The sequence below is a fragment of the Suricata suricatta genome, chromosome 1, assembly GCF_006229205.1.
Source record: "Suricata suricatta isolate VVHF042 chromosome 1, meerkat_22Aug2017_6uvM2_HiC, whole genome shotgun sequence".
Lineage (NCBI taxonomy): Eukaryota > Metazoa > Chordata > Mammalia > Carnivora > Herpestidae > Suricata > Suricata suricatta.
The window spans coordinates 74,500,657-74,523,332 of NC_043700.1; the positions used below are offsets into that span (position 1 = coordinate 74,500,657).

General features: G+C 40.7%; 1 protein-coding gene across 2 annotated transcripts in view; it reads left to right on the plus strand.

Annotated features, from left to right (window-relative positions):
• NR3C2 (nuclear receptor subfamily 3 group C member 2) overlaps nt 1-22,676 on the plus strand; it is a 333,454-nt gene that overhangs the window by 275,113 nt on the left and 35,665 nt on the right. For both annotated transcript variants that reach the window (XM_029940345.1, XM_029940341.1), the window contains exon 7: nt 17,602-17,732. In XM_029940345.1, coding sequence (XP_029796205.1) covers nt 17,602-17,732 — 131 coding nt within the window. The remainder of the gene's footprint in view (nt 1-17,601; nt 17,733-22,676) is intronic.

Sequence of the window (22,676 nt, forward strand, 5' to 3'; positions counted from 1 at the left end):
TCTTGGGTAAATCCCCAGCAATGCTATTGCTGGGTCATAAGGGAGTTCTATGGATAGTTTTTTGAGGAACCTCCACACTGTTTTCCAGAGTGGCTGCACCAGTTTACATTGCCACCAACAGTGTATGAGGGTGCCTCCCCTATTCTTTTAAAAACAGTGCTTGCTCCCCTTAATCAACCTAGCACAGTGATAGGAAGTAGAGTAGGAGCAAAGAGTTACTTGCAGACATTTCCAGCAAAGGAGTTTAGAGGAGAGAAGTTCTTAAGTAAATGGGTAATGGCTATGGATGCTGCTGCTGAGTTACTGCTGATGTTAAGGAGAGTTCCCGAGGTGAGCATGTAGGTGCCAGGGACCGCCCGCCCCTGAAAACAGTGACATGGAAGAGTCATATAAGGATTGGCACCGTAGGTAGACTTTATAAGTCACTCCTTGACGCATCTTCTTTTTCCCCAAACCCTGACTCTCATTTTGGACTGCTCTTGGATGAAGGAAATACCTGATACTAATTCAGTCCATTCAGCAAATATTTCCCAAGTGACTTCAAAATACCAAGCACTGTTCTTGGCACTGGAACAACAGGGAACAAATGGAGTTCACGCTCTAGCGGTAGATGGGCGGGGTGGTGGGCACCGTGGAGGCAGCCTGGTGAAGAAGTCCCACCTGCTGGGTCCCCATGGCTCAGGTAGCATACCGTCATCCTTGTCTGCAACCACGAAAAAGTGGTATTTAAAACAATGAGGTGCAGTTTGGATTCCCTCAGAGGATTTACTAGCACCCTTGGTTAGCCACGTTGACCTCCAAGTGGTGCTTTGGAGGTCTAAGTCCACTCTGGACTCACGCCCCTTCCCACCTGCTATTTGCTCTGTGCAGGAGGATGGTCCTTTGGTTCTTTCTCACCTTCTTGTCTCGGTGTGAATGTTCCTTATTCAGAAGCCCAGCCACAGATCTAGAGAGACTCCTGCACTCATTTCCCACCCCATTATATCACATGTTTATTTTCTTTATAGTAGGTCTCCTGCCTGCATAATACAGGCTCAGGGAGGGCAGGCCTGTCTGGTTTATCATTGTATACCCAGCACCTAGAATACTGTCTGGCATTAGTAAGTGCTTGATAAACTAGTTAATTTTAAAATGCTATTTTCAGCATTATTTCCTGCTGCTGTTTTGCATAAAGGCTGTGCTGTGCGAGCCAAATTAACCTTCCTCTTCTCTTAGTCCTATCTTTCCACTACCGTGCCTTTGCCCCTAACATTTTCCTTTAACTTCCCTCAAGCCCAACCCAAAGGATGCCTTCTCTCTGGTGACTTCTCTTACCTTCAAATCAGAGGAACTTTTTTCCCCCAAAAGCCCTTTTTTCTTTCCTTACTTAATGTTCTTTTTTTTGAGACTAAGCACATGTGTACAAGCAGGGGAGGGCCAGAGAGAGAGAAGGGGACAGAAGATCCAAACTGGGCTCTGCGCTGACATCAGGGAGCCCCATGCAGGGCTCAAACTCACAAATCACAAGATCATGACCTGAGCCAAAGTCGGTCTTTGGCTGACTGAGTCACCCAGGCTCCCCAAAAACCTTTTATCTATATTACTTTTCTCTGTATCAGTTGTTTGCTGGTTTTTGTGTTTTATATACATTTTCACCCCAGATACATGATAAACTTCTAGACCACAGAAAATATACTTGAAAAAGTTTTCCTTAATGTCTAGCAAAATGCTTTTTACATAATTGGCACTTGGTGGCTATTTTTGGTTTGTTAATTAGTACTCTTTCTAGCATGAGGGTCAGATGCAAGATCCCTGATATGGGTTTACTCTACAGTGCTGTTAGGGCTTGGCATGTGAACTTAATGAAAAGAATTCATTTTTTTTTATATTTAAATTTTTTTTAATGTTTTAATTTTATTTTTGATACAGAGAGAGACAGAGCATAGAGGGGGAGGGTCAGAGAGAGAAGGAGACACAGAACTGGAAGCAGGCTCCAGGCTCTGAGCTGGCTGTCGGCACAGAGCCCGGTGCGGGGCTTGAACCCACAAACGTGAGATCTGACCTGAGCCGAAGTCAGAGGCTTAACCAACTGAGCCACCCAGGCGCCCCGAAAAGAATTCATTTTTATAGGCTTCTTTCAAATTTTACTTCAGGAACATTGGTATATACTAATATTTCTTCTGTGTTGCTTCTTGTAGTATATTTGAGAAATTTATTAATAGTTAATGAATCGGAAATTTCCCATTTAATATGAAATTAAAAGAAATAAGAAACTGCAAAGAGAATGCACTGTTTAAGCCATATAGAACCATATAAGACTGCACAAAGTAGTAATGATTCAAGAAACATGTCCCAGCTTTACTCTGAATAACTAGAGGGAGCTGTTTTTTATTTTGAATAAAAGTAAAAACCAATTTAAGATCACACGTTATCTTAGTATAAGTAACTACAGGTTGTCACATGTAGGCTTGGTGTGGCTTGTATTAGCATGTGGCTTTTTATTTCAGTTAACATGCCCAAGGACTTTAGTCTTTTCAACTACAAATACTCTTCCTTTCAATACAAAGTAAAATTACTAGAGTGAGTTTATTTAAAAACATTAATCTCAGTGCAGTGATTATTACTGCAAGATTGGGGCAGGTGGTGCGGAATGGATTAGTCAGTTACAGAACTAAGGAGAGCACTCGGCTTCCTCCCTTGACACAGGTCATCATCAGACACAGATGGTGTCTCTGATCACGCTCCTCTAGGCTGTAGGAAGAGAACATTTGAATGTGTCTTGATATACCAAGTATTCACTGAACTTGCATCTCTAAACACTTGTAGAACCAAAACCAAGATACATGATTATCCGTTTTTATCATATCATACCTGAGAGATGATTTGGGTCTTAATCCCTCATTTCTACCTATGAACCCTAAGCAAATTAACAGAGTTATGTACTTGGAGGGGGCTCTGAAGAGGTTAATTTTTGAGAGTGGTTCTGAGATTGATACTTTTCTGTAAAAACAAGTAGCTAAGGGAAAGAAAAAGAAAAACAGAGGCGGCCATAGTTGGTGGCCTTCTGCCTTCTTAGTAAAGCTCATGTGTGTATCTGCAGTTGGCGTACTGCCCCAGACAGGTCCACATTTACAGATGTGACCTTCATCCAAAGGCCCATCATCTGTGCTACCCCACCTTGAAATGACCACTGCCTCGGTAGAATCAGAGGAATTACAAGTTTATAAACTCCTAATTGCCTTCTTGCTACAAGTATGAGGTCACTCTCTGTGTTAGTCGCCTTGGGCTGCTATAACAAAAATGCTACAAGTTGAATGGTTTAAACAGCAGGCATTCATTTCTCAGTTTTGGAGGCTGAAAGTCTGAGATCAGGGTGCCTGTATGGTCAAGTGAAGGCCCTCTTCCTGGCTCGCAGATGATGCCTTCTTACTGTGTCCTCACGTGATGCAGAGAAAAAGCTCTGGGGTCTCTGCTTCTGCGGCTGCTCCTCCTCCTCTCCCCCCACCCATTCCTCCTTCTCTCCCACCCTCTTCTTCTCCCTCTCCTCCTCCCCCACCTCTCCTTCTTCATTCCTCTCCTCCTCCCCCTTCCCCCTCACCACATCATGGGCCTGGGCACAGCTAAACCTATTTACTCCCAAAAGCTTCACCTCCTCCTGTCATCACCTTGGAAGTTAGGACTTCAACATAGGAATTTGGGGGGACACACATTCAGTCTGCAGCCTCTCCGTTTACATGGACACTACATATGGTACAAAAGCAGGTGGCAGTCAAGTCGTTTAGAGGGGAAATTTGAAGGATGATGAGCTGGTGCTCTTAGAGCTTTTGTGTATATAAGTTATAGCTATTGGTGTTTACCCATATTAGAAATTAAACAGGCACCTGGGTGGCTCAGCCAATTAAGCATCCAGCTCTTGCTTTTAGCTCAGGTCATGAAGTCATGGTTTATGAGTTCAAGCGCCTCCCTGACAGCCTGGGGTCTTGCTTAGGATTCTCTCTCTCCTGCCTTCTCTCTGCCCCTCTCCCCACCTTGTGCTTGCTGGCTCGCTTGCCCTCTCACAAAATAAATACATAAATTTTTTAAAATAAATTTTAAAAGAATAAGGATAATATAAGTGAATATCCTAATCACTTCCCCTAATGTGAAATTTAAATCTCATAATTGTTTAGCTAAAAAAATCATGAACAAAGACTTGCGTTTCATGAATCACTAATAAATATAGAGAACACCTACAATGTGCAAAGCATCACAGTGGCTGTTGTAAGGAGACAGTTTCCATCCTCTAGACCTTTCTATGGTGTGGTTGGTGAATTAGGACCCACACACGTGTGTAGTGGCCCAACAGGACGAAGGCCACACACCAGGTGGTGAGTTTTATTTAAGATGGGTGCTCCAGGGGTTTAAAGAGAAGGTGACTCCCCCAGCTGAAGTGAACAAAGAAAGCTGCCTGGCGGGAATGTGTAGCATTAATACTTGAGTCAGCCGCCAAAGGAGGATGAGAATTCGGATGGGCACAGTGAAGACGATGCTGTAGGGTCCACGCGTGCGGAGCTGTCCCTGAGCAGAAAAGAGGGGGAGCCCCTGAAGGTCACAAGTGAAGTTCTCAAACTGCATATAGGGCACGAAGACTGCAGGCTCACACTTCAGAACGGAGGGGCTCTTTCTTTCCCGCTCTCCTTTTCTTCTCGCTAGTTCTGATTTCCCTCCCTCCTTCCCTCCACAGCTGACTTCTTGTTTTTGTCTTTCTTGTCTCATCCCTCCACTTATGCGTGACCGTTGCTCCTTCCCTCTAATTTCTCTTTCCCTCTTTTTTCTCCTCTGTCCTCTTCCCCCTGTGGCTCTCCAGCCCTTCACTGTCTCTCATTTATCAAATAAAAATATTACATCTGGATGTCAGCTTAGTTTTTAAGTTGAGACATAATTGACATGTAACATTGTGTAGTTTCAGGTGTGCGACATGATTCAATATTCACATATTGCAAAACGATCACTAAAGTCAGTCTGGTTAACATCTGTCACCATAGTTATGTAGTTTTTTCCTTGTGATGAGAATTTTTTTTATTTAATGTTTTATTTACTTTGGAGGGAGAAAGAGACAGAGCATGAGTGGGGGAGGGGCAGAGAAAGAGAGGGAGGAGGAGACACAGAATCTGAAGCAGGCCCCAGGCTCTGAGTTGTCAGCACAGAGAACAGTACAGGGCTTGAACCCACAAACCATGAGATCATGACCTTAGCCAAAGTCAGACGCCTAACCAGCTGAGCCACCCAGGTGCCCCATCTTGTGATAAGAATTTTTAAAATCTACCTTCTAAGCAACTTTTAAGTATGCAATACAATGTTATTAACCACAGTCATAGTGCTGTATGCTATTGTCTTAGTTTTAAAATGAGATGTGCTAAGGCTTTCATATACCTCTGCAGGGGGAAGTGAAACAGAAAAACGAAAGTTGCTATTTCACTTCAGTCTGACCTTTTCTTTGAGGTGCTCTTTTCTTTGAGGTGGTAACCCAAAGTGGGAAACTTTTTCACTCACGTTCCACCAATCTTGGTCTTGGTCTTAGTCTTAAAATCATTGAAATTCTGTTCCAGAAGCTACTCGAAGAAGTGGCTTTGCTTTTCTAATTTTTATTATATATCTTTCCTGACAGCTGTTCTTTGTACTTGGTGCAGAAAAACACGGCCATCAGCTGGCTGCCCAGCCCCCACCCCAGCCCCCAGCTCTTTGGGCCAAGCAGGACAGTGAGGGAGGGGCTTGGGTCACACTCTCTTACCGGGTTGTGAGACCCAGTGTCTGCCGGGAATGGGGTCCTACCTGCTCCAGGGATAACAGGGAGCTAACCTTTTGAAGGCACCATCCTCCACCATCAGTGCTTCTAGTTGATGAACACAAAAACAGCCCCCTCAAATCATTTGTTTATCATTAAAGACTACATGGCCATTTTGTTCTGATTAGAGAATGTTCTGAAGTTCATAGAATTTCAGAGTCGAAGGGAAGGTTAGGAGCATCAGCTGTACTGCTCAGCTATGTTGACTAGCTGTTTTCTACAAGTGGGTAAAGAAGATGAGAACTATTCAGGCTCTGCTTTGAATAAGCATTGTGTTCGTGTCACTTCATGCACACGTGTAGTATGGTCTCGGTGTTGCTGTTTTACGGGAAACAGATGTCACTGCTGGTGTAGTGGCCTGGTAGTGATCTGCGTACTTCACCCAGTCATGAATGATGCAGTTGTTCATAACGTCCTGAACAAAACCTGCCTTGTGACAGATGCTCAGAATAATAAGAAAGGACATGTGGCTAATCTCTAATAAATTAATTGAGTTGAACATCATCTTTTTTTATTATTATTTAGGCAGGTGATTTATCAGCTTTTAGAATGAATCAGACTCACACACAAGATAACTTTGCTCTAAAACTGTGGCACCCAAAAATGTTTTCTAGGAGCTAGTTTGATTAACGAATTGAGTAGTGTCTGTGATAACAGTCTGGGGGGGTTGGCTGTTTTCTTCCTCCACAGTAAGACTTTGCAGGTAGAAGAAGGGGTCCGTGATCCTGCAGTGTGAGCACAGTTGCTTTCCACCTCCTGCAGCCCCGCCCTCAGCCGCGCACACGCCCGCAGTCACCTGTGAGACTGTGAGCACTCCGCCGTTGCCTTGGAGGCCTAACTGCACACTGGCCTTTTCGGAGTAAATGTCCTTCCTTATAACCTGGGCCAGGTCTGTGCCTAGGATAACGTGACTTTTGCTTCAAGAAGAATATGACTCCATAAGTTGCGATTTAATATAAATCTTTTATTGTACTCAGAAAAGTGATTCACTGCCACCCTTTACCCGCACAGTCATCTGGCCACGCCCCTGAATTCAGCACTTAATTGTGCACGTTCCTGAAATTCAGTAGTTATCAAGTGGGAATCTAGCCTTTTTATGGCTCTTTTTTACAAGTGAGGAAACTGTGGTCGTTTATTGAAATCAAGCCATGTCTTTAAGTATGTACCTAAAATGTCCCTGTTTGAAGCAATAATAGCTCACTGAAGGTTTTCTGTCTTCTATTGAAACATCTGTGGTCTGCATATCATTAAATACACAGAAATTTAGTATTAAAGTCTATATCCTACAAAAGTAAGACTTTGATAATTTTTAAAAAATTCTTTCACCAAAGAATTTTGGGGGTTTTGTATCCTTTCTATGTGGTAAGCTATTTAGATGTTAAATCTTAACATGGTTTGCATTTTATTAAGTGCTCATGAGGTTCTAAAAATGCTATTGGGTATTTTAACCTTAATATAGGCAGAGTTAAGAGGAAATTTTCACAGTGGGTTATAGCTTCATGTTTTCTTTCCTATACCAGAAATATGTGTCCTTGTACCAAAAGAAATTATGCTAACTATGTAAGTATTTAAAAATCTGAGGTACAAAAGAATGTTTTACAAGAAACTGTATACAAACCATGATTAAAAGGATTTTTTTCATGATTTCTAGGGCTTTCAGTGGTAAATCATGGTTGTGTAGCCAAGCCCCTTCTCCATTTTTAGATTGTCCAATATGATTTTGATCTGTGTAACTCGGTAACATGTACTAAAGTCAGTGGCCATTGTGATGCTTAAGTTCAAGGATACTTCTGGAAAAACACATCCCTTCTGAAACATCACTTAAGGTGACAAACAAAACACTGAGTTAGCTTACTAGAGTTGACCGTGTACAATAAATAGAGAATTGATGAATGTCATAGAGACCACTGGGATACCCATCTTTGGCTCACTAGTCCAGAAAAGAAACATTCTCCAGCAATTCCTAGACCAAAGTGATTGAGTTCTGACCTGGCTCTAAATAAATGATGTAAATACTATAACAGACATCAAAACTACAGCTAGCACAATGGTCCTTTTATGGGTATATCTTGTTTGTCAGTTAAGGGAAAATCTGGTAAGACGATGATAAAAAATGCATACCGTACACTGGAATAATTTGGATGATCAAATTGTTCATTTTGATTCTAATTAAGGTTTAGGGAGGAAAAAGCCTGTTTCTGCATGTTATTCTTTAGGAAAATAACAAGCCTAAGACAGGGACCATCTGGTAATACTGACCACTTAACAAGATGTTACATTTATTCAGACATAACAGGGTGGTTTGCAGCATCAGATGTAAGGTGTGGTCTTTCTGACCGGCTGTGTGTGTGCACCACACCACTCAAGTTATCTCACTGTCTGTTATAAGATTGACAGTATGGCTGTATGCATTCCAACAATGTAACACACATTCCTAGGAGCAACTTACAGAAGTAATAGCAATGTTAGTGAACTTGTTTATAAAGTCTTCTGAGACTCCAGGGAGCCCAGCCCTGAATGAGGCTTGCTGGGTGGTGTTGATATCTATATTTTAAGAGCAACTCACAGTCTGTGAAATCCATTGGATTTACCTGTTCTCAGTGGCTACCAGATATTTATTTAGCACTGGTGTAATTTGGGATCTATGCACATGCAAAAATCAACCACAGATGATTATTCCGGAGAACACATGCCTTCAAAGTGATGAGAGTTGGCTGTTGCTTAAGTGAAATGTTTAAAATTTATTTTTGTAGCTCCTTACTAAATAAAGTGATATCTGACACCCCTGAAAGGTATTTAGGTAACCAAGTACAGTTTAGTGCAATATTGCTAAAGGATTGTAAGTTAAAAAATGTCACTGTACCTCCCATAGACTCCCATAGGTGGAAGAGCTGGGGACCTTTTGTGCTTTGGCATTTATAAAATCAGCCAGTGTGAACAGATTATGTTTATTAAATGTGAAATCTTGGAAAGAGAAAAGTGATAAAGGTAGTTCTATTTTCCCTTCTCCCTCAGGGTAGCAGAACTACAACAGACAGACCTTTGAGGAAGTGTTTCTGACTGACTTTCTGAAATTATGGTTTATTAAAGAATTTTTATTCTTCCTGCTTTTAAAAAGCATTTAGCAGAGCCTGCTGTAAAAGTATGTCCAGTAAGACTAGAAATCTATCAAGACACAAAAAGGAAAAAGGCAAGTAGCAAAAACAGAGAAGAAAAGAAATTATTTTATATATTATAAAAAAGAATGAATGAAAAGCCTGAACTCTAAGAGAAGCTACCTAATTAAATGCAAATCCTAGTTTCTTAATCTCTATCAAAGTACAGCAGATAGGATGATGGGCTGTAGAGATGCCTTTTTGTTTCTAACAAAAATGTTTTCAATTATGATAAAATACTAGTAACAAAGTTTACCAACGTAACTCTTTTTACCTATACAGTTCGCCAACATCAAGTATATACACAACATTAGGTAAGTAAGTCCTCATTCCTTCATTCCCCCAGCCCCATGGAGTAGCCATTCATTCTATGTTCGGTTCCTAGGAGTTTGACTGCTCCAGTGGAATCATACAGTATTTGGCTTTCTGACTGGCTTCCTTACTTAACAGAATATCACTGAGGTTCATTTGTGTTGTCGCACTGTCAGAATATGCTTCCTTTTTAAGGCTAAATAATATTCCATTGTTTGGAAATAGCACATTCTGTTTATTCATTCATCTGTCTAGGGACACTTGGGCTGCTTCCACGTTTTGGATATTGTGAATGATGCTGCTGTGAACGTGGATGCACAAATGTCTTTTTGAGACCCTGCTTTAAATTTCGGCAAAGACTCTTTAAGGAGAAGTTGGCTTGTATTCTCTCTGTAGACAGCCATAGCATGAGAAGTCTAAGTTTGGGCTAATACTTAGAGCTCCTGAATTCTGCAGATGCCCACAATTTGGAATGTTTTGTAGTTTGGGCTTATCAAATATTTACCTCTAACAGAATAGAAGATAAATATGATTCCAGGATTGCATTTAGTTTGGGTCAGTAATTTCCCAAATCACCTGCCTCCAGATAGACCTCCAGATAACTGAATGACTAAACTTTTCAAATACATTTTTAGTAGTGTCTTGGTAGACCAATACTTGAATACCAAAATAGGAGTGTTCCTTCTAACAGCCATTGGCCAATAGGTTCAAAGGACTATTCACAAATGTAAAATAGGGCAACCCTGTTAATATAATAATGGTAAGAAGGCATGGTTCCTATAGATACGAAAGTTGTTCAGATTATTTAGCTTAATTAAAAGCAGGCAACTGGCATACAAATCATTTAAATTGTGAATGTCTTTGCTACTCTGATTATAATGGGGCTTTTTCTAATTCCCACTGTTATCATGAAAGTGAATTCCATTTTCAACCTCAAATTCTCTCAAAAAGCCAGGAAAAAAATATTTTCTAACTCTTGAATTATTCACTTCTGTTCCAAGTTAATCAAGTTTGGAGACATTAGATTATTTTAATATTTTAAAACTATTTCCAAATGACCATATGATTGTATGGATGTTCTAAGAGAGAACCAGATGAAGTAATAGCTCTGAATAAAATTGGTTTCTTAGTCTGAGAAAATGACAAGTTTGTAAAACTTTTGAAATATTTACTTTTTTCTTTTTTTGAAAAGTTTTTAAAAAAATATTTTAGAGCTATCATTCTTGTAGATTTTATCCCAAGGTCTTTGGAATCAGAACAGGGTCTCTATGCCTATTTTGGTTGTTGTATGTATTTATCCAAAAATAGAGCTCATCCTGTTCCTGCAAATGAGATGTTTATAAGCGATCACATGTGCTCACTCTTGGGAAGGCTGTCAGTTATTCAGGTCTGACATTCCCTCTAATACAGGGATACGGCCGACTTCAGCAATCTCCTACTGCCTTTGTGTTGGTTCAGTGTTCAAGGGTGACTTCTGCATTTACTGTTATTTTTTAGGAGCAGTATACAAATTTCGTCTTTTCCCCAAAGTTGTTCATATATTTTTACATTACTGAAAATGAGGTAAGATTATACAATGAATAAAAACACATAGCAAAGAGTATTTCTGTGAAGTATTATTGTAAAATTAATACCAGCACTGTGCCAAAAAGATTGTCTGTGTTTCAGCTTCTATGGATGTGCATTTCTGTACATTTAATCTAATTGTGCAAAAATGACGTGCTGTAAAATGTGTTTTTAAGATGGCCTGTTTTCTTGAGATTTTTTTTTAAATGTTTTATTTTTGATACAGAGAGAGAGACAGAGCATGAGAGGGGGAGGGGGAGAGAGAGAAGGAGACACAGAACCGGAAGCAGGCTCCAGGCTCAGAGCTAGCTGTCAGCGCAGAGCCTGACGCAGGGCTCGAACCCATGAACATGAGATCTGACCTGAGCCGAAGTCGGAGGCTTAACCAACTGAGCCACCCAGGTGCCCTGTTTTCTTGAGATTTAAAGCAAATTGAGTACCGATACTCTTCATTTAGAGAACTCAGTTTCATGCAAGATTTGCAAACACAAAATCTTACCATGTAATGGAGAGCAAAGGGTAAACAAATGAGCATATGTAATAACAAAACACATGAGGTACCAAATATCTCTTCATAGTTGTTGAGAGATGTTCTGGAGAAAACAGCTAAAAACTATTGGGCCACTGGCAAGAATAGAGAGAACTAAACAGCTTGAGTTTTGAAGTGGAAAACCTGGGTTGGCTCCTGGCTGTAGCGTGTGCCTGTATTTCCTTATTGTGAGCATGAGAATCATTCTTCACAGGGCACTGTGAGAATTAGCAAGAATAAGCCTAGATTTGGTGTCCAGTAGACACACCGTATGCAATAGCTATGAAGACCACAGAGGTTTATTGAGGCAATAATACCTCAAGAAAGAGTAAAGTAGATGCTGTTCAGACTGAAAAAGGGAAAAAAAGCTTTCTTTACGTGTGTTGTCACACATTGACATTCGAACCTGTCTTCCAGTAAAATCTGAGGTCTCTAAGTAACCTTTAATCTATGCATGGATGTTTTGTCAACACATCTGAGAATGGAAGCACTTGAACAGAGGTGGTTAGTCCTCATGTTCTTTTCCAGGCATATTCCTTCCACCTCCCTGAAAATTGGCATTCTCTGGTTTTTCTCCTGCATATGAGCCTATATATAGAAATAATAATGATAATATTGTTTTCCTATAAAGTCATTTTAGGAATTGGAGTATTGCTTGGTTTTAGCCAAAATGATTTTGGGTCCCTCGGAAGCATTCTATTTTCCTTGTTACGCCAAAAAAATCTAATAGTTGCACAGTACTTTATAATTTAAGAATTTCCAGGGGTGCTAGGGTGGCTCAGGTGGTTAAGCATCTGACTTCGGCTCAGGTCATGATCTCGCAGTTCATGAGTTCCAACCCCACGTCGGGCTCTGTGCTGTCACCTCAGAGCCTGGAGTCTGCTTTGGATTCTGTGTCTCCCTCTCTCTGTGCCTAACCCCCCATTCTCAAAAATAAAGAAAAATTTTTAAAAGATTAAAAAAAAGAATTTCCATATAACTGGTTCCTACATTTCCACAAGGTTGAAATTATTATTAGCATCACAGTTGGACATGCAGTAAGTCTGGGTCTCAGAAACGGAACCATCACAGACTCACAAAAGCCAGCACCTGGACAGGCTCACGGGCTGCACATCTCCTGACCTGCCTGGGGTGAAGCCAAAGATGGCTGTACTGTCTCCAGCACAGGGTGGCCTGAGGAATCAAATGCGTAGAGTCTGCTTTGTAATTTGTATGTCATCAAATGCATGTTGTGCTGCATTCCATGGATATCCTGATTTGTAATCCACTCCACCCCATTTTACAATATAAATCTCTCCTCTTTTTTTGAGAAAGCTTTGAAGAACTTCACAAATGCCATATCTATCTTATTAGACATTTGATCTTCCTTTATGTAAGTTTTCAGTGTTACCTTATTTTGATAGCGTCATCCTATGCAAATCTTCATCTGGTTGTCTTTACTTTTTTCTTTCCTTCTCTCTCTCATTCATTCATGGAACACCTATTGAGTGAAGATTGACACAGGACACTTGGCTTTCATATTCTGTTTAATATTCAGAAAGGTTAGCCAGACATGGATCCTGCCTTTAAGAAGCTTGTAGTCAGCAATCAGAATGGTGGAAGTGAACTGAGCCTTTTTTATCTCTAAGCACATAGAAATTCTGCATTTAAAAAAGAAAGTCTTAGATATATAGGCAAGCTTAAAAGGGGGAACAAACAGGTGTAAGAAGAGGGAATTCACAGCCAGAGTGGTTTAACGTGGGCCCAAAGCTGTAGTTGGTGCACAGAATAGTGGTTGTAGATGAATGCCTTCACGGGGGGTGAGGGGGGGAGGAATGTTAGGACACAAACAGGAACGAGAGATGAGGAGATGAGAACATAGACTCTGGCAAGGCTGGGACCTAAAGTGGAGCCTCTCACATAAAACCATGGCTCTGCAAAGATTTCACTGTCTACTAACAAGGACAGTAAAACTCAACATGCCAGCCAACCAGCCCAGGGACATGGCAGGAAAGCTGAAAGAAATAAGCAACACAAGCCTGTATCACATCAAATGTGGAGTCTAAATTTAAACTCCACAAGTCTTGAAAAGAGCATGTAAGCTAAGAAGTTAACATAAAATCTAGTCCAAAACAAGAGAAGTGTTTATACCCCTGACAGTTATAAATGCTGAAACTTTCCTGTAGAGTCCCTTCCTCAAGGCAATGCCCCAGGGATTCACCCAGGCCAGAATAGCACTTAGACGTGCATATTAGCATCCCAGAAAATTGAACATCACCACCAAAAAATCTGTAAGAAACTATGAAAGAAACCCATTAAAAGTATTCAGAGACATCGTAAGTAAAGATGTAATTTAGGGAAAGAAGATATAATAACCAGAAAGTAAGAAGTACCTTATGGAAAATAACAGATGTTTGAGAAAGAACAAAATAGTTATTTCTAGGCACCTAGACACGAAAAATGTTGTCATTAACATACTATATACATTAAACATATCAGACACAGAAAAAAATGTATAGTTAGAAAGTAGATCTGAGAAAATCACCTAGTTACAGTCCAGAGAGATAAAAAGATAGAAATATGAGAGGGAAGTTACTATGGAAGACACAACATGAAAGTCCAAGTCACTGCTAATAGCAATCCAAAAAGAAAAAGTAACAGGAATGGGATAGAGGTGACACTTGAAGAAACAATGTCAAAGAACATTTCAGAACTGAAGAAAGACCTACATGTTCAAATCAAACAAGGATATTGAGTCCTGAGCAGGACTTAGGTCCTTCATAGTGAAACTGCAGGTGTCAAATAAACGGGGAATATTTTGTAAGTTACCAGAGAGAAAATGCACACAACCTGCGTTAGGATGACAACTAGCCTAACAAGTCTCCCCCGAGCAGCTTGTATTTAGGCCCCGCTGCAGTGGAATACTGTCTTCAAAGTATTGAGGGACAGTATCTGTAGAGCTGAAAATCTCTAACTTTTTAAAGAATGAAGGTGAAATAAAGGCATTTTAAGACAAATCAAGACGGAAAGACTTGAACTTTCAGGGACTGACCGCTGTTGAAAGAATTATGAGAAAATTATCTCTTAATATGTAAGAAATTGAACCCAGAAGGATGGAGTGAAGTACATGGAACAGTGGGGACCAACGAAACACACCAGTAATGAGACAGATGGGCGTGGAGTGAAGAGTGACAGGCTGATTTCCGGAGGGATGTGAAGACAGGTGTAATTTAAATTCTAGAGAGCAGTAACATGGAGCACTGGAAGCAATAGACCAAAGATACTCTACTTGTCTGTATGTTTCTCATGGAAAGACTGTTGGTTAACTTTCCATTTTTTGTACACAAATTCACACCTTGATAATTAAAGAGTAGAAATGAAATGTGTACCTTCTGAATCCAGTACCGGAGCAAAGGGGGATTTTTTATGCGTTTATTTTTGAGTGACAGAGAGAGAGAGAGAAAGCAGGGAAGGAGCAGAGAGAAAGAGAGAGGAAAAGACAGAACCTAAAGCAGGCTCCAGGCTCCAAGCTGTCAGCACGGAACCTGCCCCATCTGGGCTTGGACCCTCAAGCTATGAGATCATGACCTGAACTGAAATCCAAAAACTGCTTAACCAACAGAGCCAGCCAGGTACCTGCAAAGGGGGATATTTTTATTTTTATTTATTTTTTATTTTTTTATGTGTTTTTATTTACTTTTGAGAGAGAGAAAGAGACAGCGTGAGCAGGGGAGGGTCAGAGAGAGAGGGAAACACAGAATCTGAAGACAGGCTCCAGGCTCTGAGCTATCAGCAAAGAGCCTGATGTGAGGCTCCAACCCACGAACCGTGAGATCATGACCTAAGTTGAAGTCAGACTCTTAACCGACTGAGCCACCCAGGCGTCCAAGGGGGATATTTTTAAAGCTGGATCAATTCAGTAAAAGGAAGGAAAGTGGCAAGAAAAGAGGAGAGGAGAGAAAGAGTGATAGAAAAAAAATCCAAAACCATAAGTAATCATGATAAAGGAAAACAGATTAAGTTGTTAAAATACATAGACTCTTAGATTTTTTTAATCTTTTTTTTTTTTTTTTTTGCTGTTTATAAGAGACATGTGAAATATAATTGAGGTATACCAGGCAAATTCTAAAGAGAGAGTAGATGAAAGGAAGAGACAGGAAGGAAGAAAGGAAGGAAGGAAGGGAGAAAGGAAGAAACAAAATTAATATCAGAAAACAATTTTAAGGCAAAAAAAAATACTAGAAATAAAGATGCTTAGTGACAGGAGGGGAAAAAGCTGAACAATAACATGGATAAAGATATGGAGAGACACATCACCAAAGAAGAAACCCAAATGGTCAGAAAGCATTTGAAAAATGTTCAGCCTACTGGTCTTAATGGGAATGAAAATAAAAGCACCAATGTGGCTGTCCTTTCAACCAAATTGGCACCAAATTTTAAATTGGATAATGACAAGCATTGCCAGGGATGTGGAATAGAAGGAAAGTCTTATCTCTTACTGGTTGGAATGGGAGCGGCAGATGTGGGCTGATCTGTGACTCAGCAGTCCGGCTGTCCTCCTGAAGCCTAGGTGAAGGCACAGGGTATTCCTTGGGCATCATCTGTGATAGTGATAAAGAGGCAACAACCCAAGTGGCCGGCGACAGTGAGGTGGATAAGTAAATTGTGATATATTCAAACAAACGAAACTTGCATCAGTGATGGTGAATTAACTTAGCTACCTGTATTAAAATAGATCTATCTTAGAATTACAGCACTGAATGAAAATAAGTTGCAGAAGGATGTGCATATCTAACCTCAAATTTACATGAAACAAAGCAGGTACTCTATGCTGTTTTTATAGATACATACTTGCGGTAGTAAAATATACACATCTGAGAAGAAACCCCAACATGCACAGGTTCCCTTCTTGAAGGAAGGCGAATGGGAACCAGAAGGAAGACAGAACAGGCCGCAACTCCACCATGTTTAATTTTTAAAGATCTGAAGTAAAATGACAAAAGCATTGGCATTTATTGACATTGTTAGTTCTGGATGGTGGATGCCTAGGCTTCTTCATATATTCTGTGTGTGTGTGTGTGTGTGTGTGTGTGTGTGTGTGTTTAAAACATCTACTTAATTAAAAATATCTTCCAGCTTATGGAAGACAAAAGGCATATAATAATAATGGAGAGAAAATGTTCTGTGTTCCATTTCGGGTTCTCTGTGGGTGGCTTTCAGAGTTGAGATTAGTTCTGCCAGTGAGGGGAACCCAGGAGTGCATCCTGGGAGAGGTATCGCAATGCTGCTGTCCCACAGACACCCACCTGCCATCAGTCACCCTTGGAAATCTATCTGCCATCATTGACTTCTTTTTCTGTTTCTTTGGCCTTTGTCAAGTCTCTTCCCATTTTTCACTAACAGTCTCTTTTTCAATTATTAAATTCTGGTCATCATAAAGCAATCGTTACCCAGGGCCTCCCAAAAGATTTAGTACTTTGAGAAAGAAAAATCTGAAAAAACGAACTGATGCTTTGCTTACTTCTCATGGAAAGAGACAATGATGACTTCTGTTATTATGTAATGTAGATTTGGGGGGAAACATTTGGATTTGGTAGCGGGAGAAGATTGGTGGGTTGTTTCCATGGGAATGTGCGTATATTGACCCAAACCCCCATATTGCTTTCTCCCTTTATCAGAAAGATTCTGTTTAAGGTTCTCACATTTTAAAATTTCGTCCAGTTGCCTTTTAAAATGTGCTGCTGCAAACAGTTAACAGTCATGTTTCATGACATCCATGAGGGTGGTCCGTGTGGAAATAAGACTGATCGTCACTGTTCTATGTTCGCAGCATCTAATATAGTTTATCAGAATGCTCGGTGCTTGGTATCTGTAGCTGAAAAGGAACAAAAGTTTGTGGGCTTTACCCCACGTCACAGTGGCCCCTCTGCTGTATGGATGGTCTCACTGTATAACACAACACAATCAGTCATCCTTACTCTTGATATAAAATTATATAATGACACACTTTGAAAGAGTTTGGCTTCAGTGCTTCTGACACATGGTTACAGGGTACTAGTAAATGGGAAGGCAGCGTTGGTCTAGAAGCAGTTTGCCAATCAGTGTGAAATCTAACTTGTCTTTCAAATACATATCTGCTCCATGTTGAAGCCAAAGGAAAACTGACTCAGATCTCTTATGAAGCTGCGTTGGGCCACCAGTCTTGGGTTTGATCATAGACCTTGTATTCTCAGACATTGTTTTCATTTCCTTTGCAGAGAAAAGATGCATCAGTCCGCCATGTATGAATTATGCCAGGGGATGCACCAAATCAGCCTTCAGTTTGTTCGACTGCAGCTTACCTTTGAAGAATACACCATAATGAAAGTGTTGCTGCTGCTAAGCACAAGTAAGTTGATGTCCACTTGGGCCCTTTTTCTACATTATCTGCACTGTTTGCAGTGTCAAGTAGTGGGTATAAAATTTTTTCTCAGGAGGTAGGAGAGGGGCTTTGGTCTTTAGTGAATGAACTAAGTTGCGTGGAGAGTATGAAGCATTCAGTAAAAAAGGAGCATATTCTTTCATTCCTTCATCTATCTAACCACTGAATATTTATTAAGTGTCTGTTATACATATGGGTGGATTAGGCAGATCAAGAACTACAGGGATGAGTCAGGAACTGCAGGGGTGAGTGAGGTGTAGTTTCTGTCCTCAGCAAGTTGTACTATAAGATAAATTCAAAGGTAATTTTAGTACATTGTGGAAAGAGATTCTCCAGTCATGATGGAGGGTAAAAGAGTGTTGTGATGGCTCAAAAAAGGGAGAAGCATGTTTTGTTCTGGGGATCAGGGAGGGAGTCATGGTGAAGCTGATTCTCGGAGACCTTTGCAAGGATTGCAGATTGGATATGAGGTCTGAGACGGCATTCCCAGGGAGGGGTGATATGAGGGATCGTGGAAAACGTGGGAAAGCATATCTAGGCAATAGAACTTCGTTCTGGAAGAGTTTTTTTGCCCATTAAGTTTTAAATTTCTATCTTATTTATGTATTAACTTAATTTTTCAAGGTGTATCAGGTTAAATTGGTTTGGAGAGGAGTGGGGAATAAGGTTGGGATGTAGGTTGGACCAGAATATTCGATATCTATAGAAGACACCTGACCTTTACTGGGTGGGTGGAGGAGTGCAACACCACAGGCTTCGAGCAGTGGGGTGACCTGACCGACGCTGTATTCTGTGTTATGTGAAGATGTATCTGGCACTGGAATGGATTAAAGGGGAAAGAAAAGGGGAGGCAGAGAGGCAAAGACAAAGAATTTAGCCAGCTTAGAAGCACAGAAACCTGCTGTGAGCTCTTGAAATAACGACCTAAATGATGATGATGGTCTGATGGACAGAAGCAAATGCAGTCAGGAAACACTGCAGAATGAGCAGCTGACTAGAAGGGGAAATTAAAGGGTATGGGTCAGAAGTGACACAGGTTTTGAACACACAGAAATGACTAAGGTGGCAGTCGTACCATTACAAGGAACACGTTCATGTTGGGACTCAGAGCAGATTTGCTGGAGTTTTATAAACTGAGTTCTATTTCAGGGGCTTGAGTTTCAGATGTATCCTAATAGGCCAAAAGATAAGGAGAATTGGGGACCAGAATTCAGAAGACCAGTTTGGGGATTGAGGTATGAATGGGGAATTATCCTCATAGAAAGTTGTCATCTGAAGTAAAATGGGGAGTGGGGGTTGGGGCACAGAAAGAAGAGGAATGATCCAGTTGACCTACATGAAAGGAAGATGGCAGGACCGAAGAGACAGAGATGGGACTGTCAGAGAGGCAGAGAAACTGGGAGCCAAGCACTGGTTTCCAAAAGAAGAATGACTTAAGAGCAAAGCCTCCCCGAAAGAAAACTTGAGAGCTCAGAGAGCAGCCTACTCAAGTTGACCGATAGACATCGAGCACCCGCCAGATGGCCAGGGACTTGCAGATGGATGGGAAGCTCTTCTAGGCTTCTGGAACCAAGTATGAGAGAAGAGAGGTTGATGACATAAGGCGCCAGAAAGACAAGACAGGACAGGATTAGCCTTGACAAAGATGTTGAGTACTTCTTCCTTGGGCAACGACACGGACATTTTCAAACTGAGGGGATAGAACTTGAGGAAGTTTACATCAAATGAGAGTCAGATGAGAGCAATGGCAGGAGACAGTGTGGAGAAGAAAAGTCTAAGCCAAGTGCTGTGGCCACTGAGGAAACTGAGAAATGTTCTGGATGCCAGGGCGAGTGGCATGGACTTCAAGGGGTGAGAGATTGTTGAGTGGCCACCTGGAAGCAGAAAAGAGAACCCAGTACCCATCAGCCCCCTGTCCTCTTGGTCCATGAAATCAGGGACATAGAAGACGGGGCAGTTTTCAGTAGATTCATTTGAGAGGAAGTGTCATCACTAGCCAAGGACAGAAGGGGTAAGAAGACATGTTATTTCCAGCAAAGAGGGACCGGATCTAAGGAGGAGTTAGCCTCAATCAAGTTCTGACAAGAGCAGGAAGCGGGGATGCAGTAGCGACTGTGGATAAGCGTCTGCTTCCCTGTGGTTAGCACCTCACAGTTTTTGAAGTGTCCGTATATTATCTAGTTTAATGCCTCAGACAACCCTCTGAGGTCGCTAGCCCCATTCTAAAGTTAACAAAAAGGAGGCACTCAAGTGTTTTTCTTCAGTATCCTCTGTGAGTTAGAACTCAGACCCATGGGTTTGGACTTCACATCCAGTGTTATTCCTGCTGTCCCCCAGAGCAGAGAGCAAAGGGTGGAAAGACAGGCTGGTGGCACCGGCGCGCAGGAAGAGCGGAGCCCTTAGCAGGCCTGACCCAGGCTCGGCTGTGGGGCAAACAGGCGGCCTGGTAGGGAGGTGGGACCGGCACTTCACAGCTGTGTTTTGTTTGGCGTGCACAGGAATTTAGGTTGCTTTTGGCCTTTTGTCTTGTTTTATTTTCATTGAATTTGATCCCCCAGGGCAGGGCATGCCCTCTCTGGGTTTGCCGCAGGCCTTACCATTCCTCACTAATTACACTCAGCCAGTCTCCTGTAGGGTTGTGTTTGCAACCCTCAGCTGCAGGGTCAGTGGAACCAGGCTCTATCTCCCCGCTCTGCTCTTTCTTGAGATCTCTGATGGTCCCGATCTATCCTTTGGGAATATAACTGGAATCTATAAATTCGGTGACCGTGATTTTATTCCCCTTTCCAAGCTATGTCATTAACAATTACTAGCTTGAAAAATGTTTTAGATAGATGTAGATACAGATATACAGATATAGACACAGATATATAGATATAGATAGATCAGATGGGTGATAGAATTTAAATATAAAGTATTTTTTCTAAAAATGCTCTTGATACCAATTCTTTATAAATTTTGCCTACTCAATCTTAATTGGTGTCTTATCCTTTTACACCTTTTAATCAGTCAGCCTTTAATCAATTCTGATAACATTTTGAAGCTGCCTGAATTAACTTACTAGCTTCTAGCTAGCTCAGTACTTTCAATTCTGGGTTTTGCAGATACTGGAAAAGCAAAATAAAAAGGCAAGAAAACATAAGTAAAGAATTGTATGAATCATAGAGCTGCAGGCTTTAGTAAGCTTATTTTGCTAATCTATGACAGAATGTGTAAAAATTGTTCTTCTTATTTAGGATGTTAAATTGTACACCTAATGTCCACTGTATCAAGAACGTCTTTAGCAATGACATTGAGAAACTCTTGTGCTCTTAATGCTTATGGAGGAAAGCAGATGAACCTCTACCCCTGTCGTCTCTGCTCTTCTCCAGCTCATAGATTTTGGATGATTTCCAGCAGCCCTGCTGCATTTAATAAGTAAATTCAGAAAATCTGGGCCGACCTCCAAAATTTGAGGTTTTGCTTAAGTTCTCCTTATTTGTGGGTTTGTTTCAACTCCTAAAAAATCTGGCTGGGAAATTGGTACAGTATATTTCAGTTACAGCAAAAATATACAAGTAATATTTGATACAAGTTGTTTATAATCTTGAGAATTTCTGATACAGGACTATCCGTATGAAGGTCTTTGGTGAATTTTAGTATATATGCCAACTAGTAATGAAATACAGTAGTGAAATGTATTCACTTTGTTCTAATTTTAGGTAATTTTTTAATGTATAAGATGGGAGGATATCCATAAATATGTATATTGAAAAGCCAAAGGCTTACTCCATAATATTTTATAACTTAAATGGTAATCTGTGGGTGGGCACTGTTTGCAAAGTATTTGCAAACTTTCAGTTTCTTTCAGAAAGTTTTAAGTGAACATTAAACTTTTGGTAGAAAGTAGCTCTGTAGTTTGGCGATTAACCTCCTGGTTATTACCACCCTCTGTATTTTTTATTCTTTGAAGACAAGGCTTTATTTTTAAAGAAAACAAGCTACTTGTTATATAATGGGTGGCATTTAACTTCTAACATGAATGTCAAAACTCTGAAACCACTGCTACTGTCGTGGCGGTCTCTGGAATCTGTGCAATTACTATTAGGGATTTATTTTTTCCCCACAAAAACAGCCTTAGATAAACCACAAACCAAAAGCCTCAACAATTAAAGTCGAGGAGACTATTAACATAATATGTGAATTTAATTTGTGAGATAATCCATATTTTTGTACAGGACAACAGGGTTTAATTTGGAAACAGCAGTGTTCCGAATTTCCGGGGTTCTCATAATACTCAAAAATGTACTTAGCCATTCTGAAGGACTGATGACCCAAGTGAATTATTATTTACCCCAGTTATGATAAATTAGCAAACATGGTGTATAATTAAGAAGTGGAAGGAAGAGAGTTTCCAACTCAGAACGTTAATTTCACAAGATGAATTTTCTTGAGATCTTCATCTCCTAAAAATAGTCTTAAGTGATTTCATTTTTCAAAGTTAAAGCATGCATATAACTATTTATTGGTGATAGTTGAAAAAAAGCAAACATGTGAGTTGATTTGCAAAGGGAATACTTTAGTGTACACTCTGCCCTACGTACACCTCCTTCCAGGCACAGGAGTGCCTTTCCTCTGTAAAGTGCTTTCACCCATGTCCCGGGACAAAACATCTCCTTTCAGCAGGTCACAGAAACCTGTTTCCAAGCCCTGAATCCCAAATAAAATTAAAAGCCAGCCACAACATAAAAGAAAATAGGATCCTTCACTTTCTACTTTATCACAGATAAAGGTGAGTGTGGTTTATTCTCTTTGAAAGCTTCAGATTTTGCCTTGCACACAGAGCCACTGTTGTGTTACTCCTTTGTTCATGCAAACCAGTGCACAGAGCCACCACCCCGTTGTCAGGGAGGCTGTATGACCCCGCCCTGC